The sequence below is a fragment of the Rattus norvegicus genome, chromosome 10 (genome assembly GCF_021556685.1).
Source record: "Rattus norvegicus strain SHRSP/BbbUtx chromosome 10, alternate assembly SHRSP_T2T, whole genome shotgun sequence".
NCBI classification, from domain to species: domain Eukaryota; kingdom Metazoa; phylum Chordata; class Mammalia; order Rodentia; family Muridae; genus Rattus; species Rattus norvegicus.
In genome coordinates, this window is record NC_141543.1 from 61231061 (window position 1) to 61245267 (window position 14207).

General features: G+C 49.0%; 1 protein-coding gene and 1 long non-coding RNA gene across 22 annotated transcripts in view; one reads left to right on the forward strand and one right to left on the reverse strand.

The window, feature by feature from the left end:
- The window catches only part of Mink1 (misshapen-like kinase 1), a 52699-nt gene that overhangs the window by 28964 nt on the left and 9528 nt on the right, over positions 1–14207 (forward strand). For all 16 annotated transcript variants that reach the window (XM_087571924.1, XM_087571925.1, XM_087571926.1 and 13 more), the window contains 11 exon segments: positions 5407–5472; positions 7409–7465; positions 7549–7674; positions 10083–10193; positions 10428–10518; positions 10958–11088; positions 11486–11540; positions 11701–11779; positions 12015–12190; positions 12435–12504; positions 13190–13400. In XM_087571924.1, the coding sequence (XP_087428050.1) occupies positions 5407–5472; positions 7409–7465; positions 7549–7674; positions 10083–10193; positions 10428–10518; positions 10958–11088; positions 11486–11540; positions 11701–11779; positions 12015–12190; positions 12435–12504; positions 13190–13400 (1173 nt within the window).
- Positions 2099–10099, reverse strand: LOC148002943 (uncharacterized). Of its 6 annotated transcripts, none has more exons than XR_015631771.1 (5): positions 9882–10024; positions 9367–9468; positions 8639–8708; positions 4763–5453; positions 2099–4648 (listed from the first exon to the last, which is right to left on the reverse strand). It is a non-coding gene; the product is annotated as an uncharacterized LOC148002943 (long non-coding RNA). The 6 variants fall into 6 exon arrangements; XR_015631776.1 differs by lacking the exons at positions 2099–4648; positions 4763–5453; positions 9882–10024 and adding exons at positions 7327–7544; positions 8151–8270; positions 10035–10052; XR_015631775.1 differs by lacking the exons at positions 9367–9468; positions 9882–10024 and adding an exon at positions 10035–10099.

Consider the following 14207-nt stretch of genomic DNA (forward strand, 5'->3'; position numbering starts at 1 on the left):
ACAATTGTGAGTTCATATGTGTCAGTGTGCTGGTGTATCTAGAAACCACAGTTCCCTTGTCATAGCCTCCTCTCCCTCAACAACCCTTGAGTTTTGGGATGGCGGGGTGTATGTGGTGTTTGAGCATTCTACAGTCTCTACAAGTCGTCCAGTTGTGGGTCTGCTGCAGAAGAAGTTGCTCAGCTGAGGGCTGAGAGAGTCACTGATCTATGTACATAACAGTAGGTCACTAGGAGTCTGTGTTGTGGTCTGTGGATGGTCGTGCATGTGCTTGTGGGGATGGACATTAACATCATAGCTGTTATCTCAGTATCTCCCCACCTTACTTTTTGAGACAAACCTGGGACTCACTGGTTGGCTAGGCTGGATAGCCACCAAGCTCTAGGGATACCAGTCCCCAGGCTCTAAGGCATGCACTGCCAAACCCACCTTTCTTTGTGGGTTCTAAATAGCTAATCTAGGTCCTGATGCTTATGCAGTAATTACTGAACCACCTCTCTAAGCACCCGCCCCCCATTGTGAGACACGTAGTAGACCCAGGCTAAGATTACCTCTGAGTAGCTTAAATATAAATGAGACGACTCACTCAGACTATGGTTGTTTTATTTGGCCTTGACAATCCTGATGGAACCCCCTAATGTACTTCCTAGCTACTGGCCTGGTTACCTCCCCAGATACTTGCTGTTTCTCCTGGCTGTGTGCTCGTGGTACATCACCTCTGTGGCACTTTCTCCTCTCTCCTCCTTATTCCTCCTCTTCCTCTGCTCTCCACCCTTAACCAAGTAACTCAGATCCCATCTACCTCTAATCCCTGCAGTAATTGGCTATAATCATTTTTATTTAACCAGTAGTTTTAAATTAAGGAACAAGATTTGCACAATAAAAGCTAGTAAACTTGAGAAATCACTAGTAAGTCTTCAGGTACAGAGTTTAGCATTAGTACATAGCAATAGACTAAACTGCCACAGAGACAGGGTCATATATTGTGTCCCAGTTAGCCCTGAACTTACTATGTTGCTGATGATAACCTTGAACTTAGGATCTTCCTGGCACCACCACTAGGGTGCTTGGATTCCGGGTGTGTATCGCCTCACTAGGTAGGTGCAGGGCTGGGGACCACAGCCTGGGCCTGCATGCAGGCATCCGTACCACATGAGCTACACTTCTGCTTAGCTTCTTACTTGCTGTTTTATCTGTGGGTATGTATTGCTCAGGCTAGTCTCTGACTCATCTTCCTGCCTTGGTCTCCTAGGTAGCCGAGGCTAGAGATGTATGCCACCATGTGTAGGTCCACACTCTAACTGGAGACAAGCTTCCACAGCTCCATCGCTGTCAAGGCTACTGAGTATCACTGAACTCTCTCATTTTCCTTTTTGTTTTCAAAGAGGTGTGGTGTGGTGTGGTGTGGTGTGGTGTGGTGTGGTGTGGTGTGTTTTATGTGTTCTACATGCAGGTACAGTTAGGAGCCCTCAAGAGGCCAGGAGAGGACATTGAACCCACCCTGGAACTGAAGTTTAAAATGGTTGTGGGTGCTAGGAGTAGCCAGTGCTCTTAACTCCAAGCCATCTCTCGAGTCCATCATCTTTTTAAAAGTATTCATTTATTATTTGTGTATAAGTATGATGTGTGTTGTGGAGTTCAGTGGACAACTTTGTGAAGATGGTCTTCTTCTGTGTCTATGTGGGCAAAAGGCTATGCAACACGCATCTTTTCCTGCTTAGCCATCTTCCTGACTTCAGCAAATCTCAGAATTTGCTCCCCTGGGCTTTAGTGTCCTTCTCTCCTTGAGTGGCTGACTAGATTAAAGCTGGGAAGACAGCTCAAGCATCCTGAGAGGAGGCTCAGAAGGACTACAAAGGTCCTCACAAAGCCATTGCCAGGCCAGCTAGGGCCAGCTGAGGTCTTTCTAGTAGCACTGCAGCCCTCATAGAGGTTCTTCACCTCTGAAGAGGGTCACCAAGGACAGAGAGTATTGGAAGGGTTAACTTTGTTGTCTAATCAATGCATACGTTGAACCTAAGTTCTTGGGTATCTGGGTATCTGGATCATTGGGTATCTGGCAGTGAGAGGATTGGGCACCACTGGGTTTTGCCAATACTACAAAGCAAAGAACAATGTTTACTTATTCAGAAATAAAAGCTTACATACGCCTGAGCTGGGAATATCACTCAGGAGATGGACCATCTACCTGACAAATACCAGAGAAACAGTAGCCACAGCAAGCAAAGCCTGGCAGACCTCTATACACACACAAATGTATTTAAACTCAATTCTTTTCTTCCCCCCTTTTGTCTTTTTCCCATCCATGGGCATGAGAGATCTGCCTACTCTGAGAAATTTGTCTGACCCATGGCCTCTTCTAGGTGTCATCTGATTTCCTTCTTCCGCTCTCAGGCTGTTAATGGGAGGGCTCCCCGAGCCCTGACTTCCTCACCCTCCCATTTCCTCCAGCCCCCACTCTCTGCTTTCTGCTCCCAGGAGTGCAGCTCCCTTGAAGCTCTCACTGGTCGTTCAGAGGCTAAGGCCACTGAGGTCTCTGCATTGTTCTCTGACTGCTCTGTCTTGCCGCTTTGTCCTCTATGGCTGCCCATCCTCTAGTGTCTGTCCTGTGTTCCTCAGGGGTCGCCTTGGCTTCTTTTGTTCTACCTTCCTGAGCTCTTTCTCTTCACACTTTGTCACCAGTTCTCACTCCCAAGTGTCTGCCGCTTCATCGGACCCTCATTTTGAACTGCTTGGTAGACCTGTGCTCCCACGCCTCTTGACACCTCAGCTATACACTGCTCACACACTGCGGCCTTGCCTTATCCGTGGCTGGAAACTTACCCAGCCTCTAAAATCCTCAGGTTTCATCGCCTCTTGAGCCGCTTGGACATTCTGAATTAAAGTTGTGGTAAATTGAGCTTAAGGTGGCATATCACTCTGCCTTTATAGCAAGCCATCATACTCAGAAAAACCATGCCTGTCTGTCTTTTTTCCTGACTCCCTCGCTGAAAGAATTGAAGTTGAGTTCAAGAATAGACTTCTCTCAAGTCAGTATTAAAAGACTAAGAGTGGATGAGCTCATCTTTCAGGAGGATCCTCAAGGAACTGTATTCTTTTTGACCCTCCATATCTAGAACTCCAGCTAGACAATCCGACTTCATATTCCTTGTAGCTCTTAGGTTCAGGCAGACCTCATTTGCTTCCATCCCCAACTGGTAGCACCAGTGCTCACTTCCTTTGAGTCCTGTTGATGTCTTTTTTTTTTTTTTTTTTTTTTTTTGGAGCTGGGGCCAAACCCAGGGCCTTGCGCTTGCTAGGCAAGCACTCTACCACTGAGCTAAATCCCCAACCCCCTGTTGATTTCTTAGACCTGTTGACCTGTTAAAGATTTTTTTATCGATTGGTCTGGTGAGTCTCCTTCAGTATAGCTGGATGTTCTTAACTTCAGAAACCCTGCACTGACTCTATGTTGGAGTTTTAGGTCACATACAGCTAGGATGTTTAGCACAGAGACATGAGGAAAGGCTGTCCCCCATCAAGCCTGATGACCCCAGCTCTGCTCCCTAAGACCCACATGGTAGATGGAGCGGACCCTAAAAGTCGTCCTCTTTCCACGCTCTGACAGGATCCTGTGTCAAACGAGGTGAAAGATGAGGACCTGTGCTTCATGTCATGCATGCACTTTTTTTATAACTAGTGAAAGTAACATGCTTGATGTCAACATGAGATCTGTAATCAAGGATTAGGAGGAGGCTCCTTCATTGCCGTGAGATTCTCGGGAGGATGGGGTTCGTGCTTCAGGCTGCTGAGTGCCAGGTCTGTTGAGATGCTGGACAGATTTGAAGAACAAGGAGAATTCAGGCACTTCCTCCAGGGAGTTTCCCAGCAAGTAAATGTGTAATCGCGATGCCGTGTGATCTCTGCTGTGAGGGAACCAGGACTTATTTCTGCCCTCCACTTCCTCTCTGAGAGCAAGGACAGAGTGCAGCACAGCATACATTTCCTAAAGTGCGCTAGGCAAGGGTCTCATGGTCTCTGTGCCTAGACCCTTTCCCTGTAGATTATTTCCTAAAGTGTGCTGGGCAGGGGTCTCATGGTCTCTGTGCCCAGACCCTTTCCCTGCAGATTCCTTCACCACAACAGGATGTTTTTGTTTCCAGAAATCCTCCATTGGCTCTTAAAATCAGGGAGGGGACTTTTAGGTTTTTTACCATTAGGCTGTTCAGCACTGAGACTGAGAATTGACACCACATTGGTGTCCTTGGTCTTTGCAGGGATTGGGCCAGACCTGCTCTTTCTGCAGTGGTACTGGGGGCCAGTCTCTTCACCTTGCAGCCACACCTCTCAGTTTGGGGTGGGGAGCAGTCCTGCCTGCTGGTTTAGGTGGCCTTAGGGTAGGGTGGCAGATGTGCCTGTGAGACCAGGCTGCCTGCTGTGAGCCAGCAGGAGGAGGGCATCTTTGGAAGCTTTGTCCCCTATGGACTTTCTCCTGGTACTGCGTGGCTCGGAAAAGGAGGAAGGGCAGGGTTCAGTCCAGCAATGAGAGGCCCTTTCTCTCTCCTTTTGTGGAGGATCCTTCATATGTCCCAAGCATTCATGTCTTACCAGAGGCCCTTATTTTAAGAGGACTAGGGAGGGGAAACTAAATGATGGCCCTGGCTCATCTCTGTCCCCCAACCCCATTTTTTTTTTTTTTGGTTCTTTTTTTCGGAGCTGGGGACCGAACCCAGGGCCTTGCGCTTCCTAGGTAAGCGCTCTACCACTGAGCTAAATCCCCAGCCCCTCCCCAACCCCATTTTTAAATTTTTATTTCATATGTGTTGTTTTGCCTGTATGCATGTCTGTGTTAAGGTGAGGGCATTGGAGGATATCTGGAACTCGAGTTACAGACAGTTGTGAGCTACCATGTAGGTCTGGGAATTGAAACCAGACCTTCGAAAGAGCAGCCAGTGCTCATAACTGCTGAGCCATCTCTCCAGCCCCTCCTCTCCACCTTTAAAGCAATATCAATAATACTCAACTCTTACTGGCACACACTGCCAGCCTGGGTCTGAGCGCATTGTGGGCATTACCTCACTGGAAGTTTAGCCCAACCCAGGAGTGTAATCTTGGGCACCCTCACTTGTGGTTGGGAACACAGATACATACAACATATCATAGGTCAGTGAGTTAGGAATCAAGAGTGTGTCTTTGAAAAGCCACCTGGGCTCAGACTTGCATGTTCCCTCCTGACTCTAGAGTACAGTTAACTCTGAACTGTCCAGGAAACCCATCCAATTATTCATTAGGGTTCTCTACAGTCCCCTAAGTGGTGGCCTCTTCTGTCACTCGTCACTCGTATCCTTGTTGACACCTTCTTCCCCTCCAGCATCACAGCCCTTGCTGAAATGATGACATCTTGCTCTTTCTTCTTCCTCCTCCCAGGACCCTGCAGGAATCTTTGAGCTGGTGGAGGTGGTTGGCAATGGAACCTATGGACAGGTGTACAAGGTGAGACAGGGACAAAAATACAGCCTTCAAACCTGTGCGGGCCTCTTGAGAAGAATGGAGGAAGGGGAGTTCTAGGTCTGGCAGTCTGAGGGAAGCTACAGGAGACGACAGAGGCTGTGGACCCCTCAGAGAAGGAGGAAAGCACACACCGCAGAGAGCAGCAACAGAAAGAAGAAGGAAGACATCTAAGTGTAGAAGTGCTTTTGGGTGTGGCAGGAACCAGTCTGCAGCAGGCAGTTGTGAGTAGGAAGCAGGAAGAGCATGTGGGGACATGAGTGTCAGGGCTCACCTGGACATTCACAGATCATGACAGAATTGTGGGTCAGCACCTCCCAAGCTCACAAGGAGACTTGGGGTTGATGGGACCTCACTGGTGGCCTGCAGAGAGGAAGCAGCTTTGGGACCTCCAGCAACTGCTTACGTCAGGGAGCCAGCAGAGCCCAAGCCTCCTGGTTTTGAGCTGCTTCTCCTCCCCACAGAAGTGGCATTTCCTCTGCCCCCCCCCCCCATTAGCCTTTTCAGCTTGGCCAGCTCAGCCCTCTCAGATAGCCAAGTCTCCTCCCCTACGTAAAGTGGCCACATCAGTGAGGGGATTGGATGGGTGCTGCCCCCAGGAACATTTTGTCTGCTTCCTTGTCTCAGGACAGCTCCTGACTTTTCCACAGATGCCCCTGCCTGTCTGGGCCAGCTAGCCTTTCACCTCCCATTTCCCTCTGTAGCATGAGTTGGGGGGGAACAGAGTGCCCAGCTCCTGTGGAGTGCTGTCCATCCAGAGAGCTGTGCTTCTCTGTGTTTGTGCGTGTGGTGGCTGTAGAAGACAAGACTCAGGGGTAGCAGTGCCCGTGTACTTCCTGTGAACAGTTCTTCTCAGGAAGCTTGGGATTTTCTTGTTCAAGCCATTGATTTAAAACAAAACAAAAAATATTTATTTATTTAATGTGTGTGTTCTGTCTTCACATACACCAGAAGAGGGCATCAGATCCCATTACACATGGTTGTGAGCCACCATGTGGGTGCTAGGAATTGAACTCAGGACCCCTGGAAAAGCAGTCAGTGCTCTTAGCCACTGAGCCATCTCTCCTGCCCCCTATTGGAGGTTCTTATCAAAGGATCACAGAAGGGCAGGTGGGTGGGGTAGGAATTGAGGCAGAGAAGCTGTGACACACACAGACATACCAGTAAGAGGTGGCATGCATCAGCTGGCCCTTTTGTTTGCCTAAACTCAGCTCTAGTTTCCCTGATAACATAAGACACCTGGGGCATAAGATTGATCCAGGGAAAGGCCTTCTGCCTAGAGTGGCTAAGCCAAGAAAGCACCATTTTACCTTACATAGATGAAGGAAAGGGTTAGCCCCTGCCTATCCTTCATCAGGATATGAAAGTTCCAACTTTCAGTCTGGTGAAAATCCCCTCCAGGGAGAATGGAACTCAGCAGTGATCTGTGCTGCGCCTCAGGTTCTGTCTAGGGGCCTTCATCTTTGTGGAGCTTTATCTTTATCACCTAGAAATGTCTGGGCAGTTTTACCCTAGCTGTGATGGCTCAGGAGCCTCCCTCCTGCCTTCTGCTTTTGTCAAGTGAGGCATCTAGCCACGTGAAGGACACAGTCTAAGATCGAAAAACACCGAGAGGGCTGGGGAGATGGCTCAGTGGTTAAGAGCACTGACTGCTCTTCCAGGAGTCCTGAGTTCAATTCCCAGCAACCACATGGTACATGGTGGCTCACAACCATCTGTAGTGAGATCTCATGCCCTCTTCTGGTGTGTCTGAAGACAGCTACAGTGTACTTATATATAATAAATAAATCTTTAAAAAAAAAAAAAAGAAAAGAAAAGAAAAACACCAAGAGACATGGCTTTTCCCAGAATCAATTTCTCTTCCTTATTTTACTAAGTAAGCAAATCCCCTCTACACCCTCCATACTGGACTGTCTTGCAGGGGCGGCACGTCAAGACTGGGCAGCTGGCTGCCATTAAGGTCATGGATGTCACAGAGGTAGGAAATGGAAATGGGAAGGATGGGGCTGGCATCAAAAAAGGATCTGTAGGAGCTCAGGCCTCACCTCCCTGTTTGCCTAGGATGAGGAGGAAGAAATCAAACAGGAAATCAACATGTTAAAGAAGTACTCTCACCATCGCAATATTGCCACCTACTACGGGGCCTTCATCAAGAAGAGCCCTCCTGGGAACGATGACCAGCTCTGGGTAAGAAGTGCCCTTCCTGCCCCTCTTCACGTGGGATAAAGCAGTGTCTGTTTTATCTGTTCTGACAACCCTGCCTTCACTGTAGATCTAAAGGAACCTCATGACTGACAGAACTCTTCGTTTAGTCTTGTATAACCGATGTCTTATCCTCTTGTGTGTCTAGTGATCCTAGTGTTTGTCTCCTCCTTCCCCCGGTTTATCCTAGCCAGTCAGCAAGCACTTCTTAATCAATAAACAGTAAGAATTTTGGCCATGTCGGAAGATGGGGATGGGGGTGGGGAAGCTTAGTCTGTAAGTTCTTGTGCCTTTGAATACAATATTGGAAAGCCATAGAATCAAAATATCTGTGAGAAACAACAGGACACAGAACTCAGACCCACCCTTGAGCACAAAGGCCTTCTGGGTGATAGTTTGAACCAAAACCTACCCAGATACCTCCTGACCCAGGAAATACCTAAGAGTCATTCTCTCCCTACCTTGGACATCAGTGCCACCGAGATTCCAGCTTCACCCTTTGTGGCTGGGCCCATACTTGAGGGAAGAGTGGCTAGGGGCATCATTGTGGCTATTGGGACAATATGCCAGGTCTCAACCCCCTGGAAGGACACTAGACTTTAGATATTCATTGCTTACTGAATACCCTGCAAAGATGAGCACGAGACATGATTACAGCCTCAGCGGTTCCAAGGATTTTGGGGGACACATATCACACACCAAATGTGTATAGTGGGAGGCCACTTAGAACTGGGAGCTAGTGGCCAAATGCTGTTGTTAACTATGGGGTACAGGGCCTCTACTCCACCCACTGTGGGATACATGGCAATTACTATAATTACACAGCAAATATACCACTCCCAGCCAGCCTTCTACTAAGTTAGATGTCAACTTTAGTGTTCCTAAGTTCCCCCAGCAGCACACTGAGTGGGACCCCATGGGTTCCCTAGCAATCTCAGCCCCGTCTTACCTGAGTCAAAGATGTTGAGACTGTCACATGGGCACATTTGCTGTTACCACTGCTCACTTCTGCTCACACGCTGAAAGCAATAGAGAACACATGAACAGCTAGCCACGGCTAGCCAAGCAGCATCTCACACCTAGTCCCAGCACTCAGCAGGCCGAGGACAGGAGGAGCATGTGTGTAAGGCTGCTCTGTAGGAAGACCCTCACTCAAACAGACCTAAAATGAGTGTGCCTGAATCTCAAACTTATATTTAGGTAATTAAAATTTCCAATTATTCTCATTTGTCATGAAATATTATTCTTTGGGTTTCCCCCTATCATTAAGCATAGTGGACACAGGCTGAGGAGTAGCTCAGATGCTTTCAAGTGTGGGCATGTGAGCTTGATCCTAAGAGCACACATAGTTGATCTTGGCAGTAGGTGTTTGTACCCAGTGATGGTGAAATGGTGAAAGGGGAGACAGACTGGGACCAGCTAGTGTAGCCTGCTTGCTGAAGTTTCTCTCTCTCTCTCTCTCTCTCTCTCTCTCTCTCTCTCTCTCTCTCTCTCTCTCTCTCTCTCTCTCTCACATGCGCATGCACACACACACAGTAGGGGATGGTATACCATTATCCATTGATTCAGGCTGAGTGTAGCTCACTGGTAGGTGCTCACATCGTGCCTTGAACACAATCCCTAGCACTCGTGTATACACAGAAGTAGCTCACAGGAGCAGATGGTGCTGGTGCATACCTTTAGTCCCAGCACTCGGGGGGCTGAGGTGGATGGATCTCTTGAGTTCAGGGCCAGCCTGGTCTATATAGTGAGTTCCAGCTAGAGCTACATGGTGAGACCCTGTCTCAAAACAAAACCAGTAAACTTTTAAAAAGCAAAAACCCACAAACAAAACAACATTCTTTGGCACCTGTACTTGCTATCCCCCGTTCTAGAGCAGTAGTTCTAAACCAGTTTGAGACTCCAGGGAAAATATGATTCAAGCACTGGACACTTCAAGGAAGATGATAGCCTGTATCACTGCCCTAACTTTGGGGATTCTTTCTTTCTTTTTTTTAAAAAGATTTATTTATTTCATGTATGTGAGTACACTGTCACTGTCTTCATCCACACCTGAAGAGGGCATCAGATCTCATTACAGATGGTTGTGAGCCACCATGTTGTTACTGGGATTTGAACTCAGGACCTCTGGAAGAGCAGCCAGTGCTCTTTACTGCTGAGCCATGTCTCCAGCCCTTCATTCTTTATATTACCAGTTCTTCTCCAAGTGTGTGCTTTTCTCGGTGACCTTAGGGAAGTCCTGTGGCTTCTGAGGATCATCTAGCCCCCGCTATCTGATGCACTCCTGTCTGGTCCCCAAACCTCTGGTCCTCCTCCAGGAGTCTGGTTGGGGGCAGAGGCCTTACCTGACAGTTTTTTCTCTTCCCAACTGTTTCCTTGGACCCGGAACCTAGCTGGTGATGGAGTTCTGTGGTGCTGGCTCAGTGACCGACCTGGTAAAGAACACGAAAGGAAACGCGCTGAAAGAGGATTGCATTGCGTACATCTGCAGGGAGATTCTCAGGGTGAGCTTGGAGCCTCTTCCCACTCCTTCCCCTCCACCACTCTGATCCATTCTCCACGCACCCCACACACCCAGGACAGCTCTGCCTGTACTCAGGCTGTGGGTGGGTGTGTTTGTACCTCAGTCTCACTCTGTCTGGACTAATAGCTAACCTCCCCTCAGTCTCTTTACACTGTCCTGCTCTTTCCCACCCACTCCAACACTACAGCTGATTGTTCCCACTCTTTTGTCCCAGGGTCTTGCCCATCTCCATGCCCACAAGGTGATCCACCGAGATATCAAGGGACAAAATGTGCTGCTGACAGAGAATGCTGAAGTCAAGCTAGGTACTATGGGTCCTTCTGAGGCCCTGTCACTGTCAAGACAGAAAACAAGGTCCCTTTCCTTAGATGTCTGGCTTAGGTCCGGCTGCATGTGTGCTTAGGCGGCTTATTCCCTGTCCCATCACCCACCCTGAGAATTTTGCCTCCTGTTGAGAATCTTGAGAGCTTTTCCCCTGCTACTCCACAGCGGGCAGCTGCTCAACGTCCTTCTGTGGTCGATAGGGCATCGGGTTCTCTCCTCCCTGGGATGCTGTCCTTTGAGCCCCAGGTTCCAGGAAGATTGGGTCAGGTTCTTCCAGACCTTGAAGGGTGGAAGAGGATGAGCAGCTTCTCAGTGGTGTGTGGTCTGGACCTCATGATTGAGACCAGGGTCATGAGTCCACAGGGTAGAATGAAGCAGAAGCTGGGGACCGTTCCTGCTGACCCTTCCTCATGCTTACAGTGGACTTTGGGGTGAGTGCTCAGCTGGACCGCACTGTGGGGAGGCGGAACACTTTCATTGGGACCCCATACTGGATGGCTCCAGAAGTCATTGCCTGTGACGAGAACCCCGATGCCACCTATGACTACAGGGTATGATGTGGGGAGTGGGAGCACTGTGGCTCCTGGTGGTAGGAAGGAGGTGGGGAGGACAGATTAAAGGTTTGGGAGCATAAACCGGGTGAGGGAAGTAGCACGTGAGCAATGAAGAGAGAAACTGGCATGGAGGCAGACCCGAGTAGCTAAAAACTGGAGGACCACAGCGTAAAGGCCTCCAGGACTTTCTAGCCACACCCTGTCACAAAGGAACTAAATTAAACCTAACATCGTACTTCAGGAAATGTTTCTATTGGAAGGGGGAATGATTTGTAGGAAGGGGGTTAGGGAAGGGATAAGGACATGGTAGGTTTGTATGGGCGCTGTGTGAAGGAAGTTACTCTGGAGTATTGTCAGAAGCATTCATAACTGTCCCTTTTGTCCCTTGTTTTAGAGTGACATTTGGTCTCTAGGAATCACAGCCATTGAAATGGCAGAGGGAGCCCCCCGTAAGTGCTGATTGTGCCTTGGGGTAGGATGGGACAGAAGGAGGGAAGGCAAGGGAGTGAATGTAGGGAGGAGGGGGGCTTCAGAGGCCATGTTAAGGGAGGGATTCCTTGGCCTCTAAATATGGCCAAGAAGATTGATGGTCTCTCTTCTGTGTCCCAGCTCTGTGTGACATGCACCCTATGCGGGCTCTCTTCCTCATCCCTCGGAACCCTCCCCCCAGGCTCAAGTCAAAGAAATGGTATGTCTTTGAGTGCTTTCAATCTGGCAAGGAAGGTGTCTACGAGGGCTGCCCTCACCTTAGTACTTCCTGTGTCCAGGCTTTGGTGTATACCATGGAAGAGGTGTGGGGACTGCAGGTAGCAACTGGGATTGGGGTTTGGAGAAGTCAGTTTAGAGATGAGTGGCCCACTATCTTCTTCCTGTGACTTCCCTTCCAAAGGGAACCTCGCAGTGTAAACCGCCACTGTTTCTAGGTCTAAGAAGTTCACTGACTTCATTGACACGTGTCTCATCAAGACTTACCTGAGCCGACCACCAACAGAACAGTTACTCAAATTCCCCTTCATCCGAGACCAGCCCACGGAGCGGCAGGTCCGCATCCAGCTCAAGGACCACATTGACCGCTCCCGGAAGAAGCGGGGGGAGAAAGGTCAGTGGACTGCTGGGGCACAGGGGTTTTGGGTGATACCTCTTCCCTGTCTCCTCTCTAGCCATGGGGTCTTTGGGCTTGCTTTGCACCCTCTCTTACCTCAATCTCCCTGCCCAAGGAACCCTTTCCTGAACTTGTAACTGTAGGGTGGGGCTGTGCAGACAGATATTCCCAGCTGAGGTCTCCCTACCCAGGGTGGAGGCTGGGGCTGTGAGTGGAAAAGTATCCGTGGTCTCCTTTGCAGAGGAGACAGAGTATGAGTACAGTGGCAGTGAAGAGGAAGACGACAGCCATGGAGAGGAAGGCGAGCCAAGGTGGGTTTGGCAAGTAGAGCTTGGAGGTTGGGGTCTCTGTTGTCTGGAGGAACAACAGTGATGCTTGGCCTTGGGGACTCTCAGGTAATGGCATATAGTGATAGAAGCTTGTATAAACGGAGTCTCTAGACTGGTGGGTTGGCTCAGCAGGCAAGGCACCTGCCCAAGCTTGGTGACTGGAGTTTAGGTGAAAGGCGAGAATTGTCCTCTGACCTCCACTGGCATGCTATGGTGCACTCAGACACACACACATGGACCACTTACAAGCATTCATGCACACACAGTAAATAATGTAACTGAAAAAACAGAGTCCCTGCAGGACAAAGAGTGAAGTAGATGAATCTTGACGAGGAGGGTGTCTTAGGGCTGACAGAGGTGTAGGCTGGAATCTTGAAAACAACACCAGACTCTGGGCAGATGCCAAGGGTGATGATGCTCATCTAATCCTTGCACTGGGGGTCCTGAAACAGGAGGAGAGCAAGTTCCAACCAGTCTGGGCTACATAATGTAGGCCCTACTCAAAACAGGGAAGAGGGACGAAACAGAAGGCAGATTTCATGCCCCGTTTGGGATTGGCCATTGGCAGGATGGCTGGTACAGTTGGAGGCATCCACTCGGCAGGCTGCCCAGAGATGAGGACCACCAGTGTGCTCTGTCCTCAGTATGCATTTGTGCCACTCCTCAGTTCCATCATGAATGTGCCTGGGGAGTCCACACTCCGCCGAGAATTCCTCAGACTCCAACAGGAGAATAAGAGCAACTCAGAGGCTTTAAAGCAGCAGCAGCAGCTGCAGCAGCAGCAGCAGCGGGACCCTGAGGCACACATCAAACACCTGCTGCACCAGCGGCAGCGTCGCATAGAGGAGCAGAAGGAGGAGCGGCGACGTGTAGAGGAGGTGGGTCTCCATCCTGTGTGTTGAGAAGACACTGGCTATTGACCAGGGCAGGAGGAAGTGCAGAGTGAGACAGACTTGCCTAGCTCCTGTCAGACCTCACTGCTATTAGAGATTCAGTCTCCATGTCCTGACTCCCAACCTGGCCATGTAGGGATGGTTGTGCCATGAGCATCCTGTCAGAGCAGAGCCCTCTGAAGAGCAACAGTTTCTGCTATCTTTCCACTCTGGGCTTCTCCAGCTCTAGAGGCCACCCGTCTGGGCTGGCTACAGGTCTGTGTTCACGTATGTTGGTGCAGCTGATCTGTTCCAAACAGAGGCTGGGAAGACCTGCTGTACTCCTGATTATTTTGATTTTGACTTATTTTCTTATAAAGCATAGCTTTCCAATTTTGGACTAATTAAAGGCTGATAGAGGGAATTCATTTTAATTGAAGAGAATTTGTGTTTAAGTACAGTTTTCCATTTCTATATTACTCATTAAAGTAATATAGCTAGGTATGGTAGCTTTTGCCTGTACTGTTCATATTTGGGAGGTAGAGACAGGAAGATGAAAAACTCCAGACCAGCATATTCTCAAGACCAAAAAAAACCAAAAAACAATACAAAACAAAAAAAAAAAAAAAAAACAAAAACCGCAAAACAACCAAAAAGCTGGGAGTGTAGCTCAGTGGTCGAGGGCTTGCTAACATGCCTAAACCCCTGAATTCAACACAGCATTTAAAATTGGTTGTAGAGGCTGGAGAGATGGCTCAGTGGTTAAGAGCACTGACTGCTCTTCCAGAGGTCCTGAACAGCAACCACATGGTG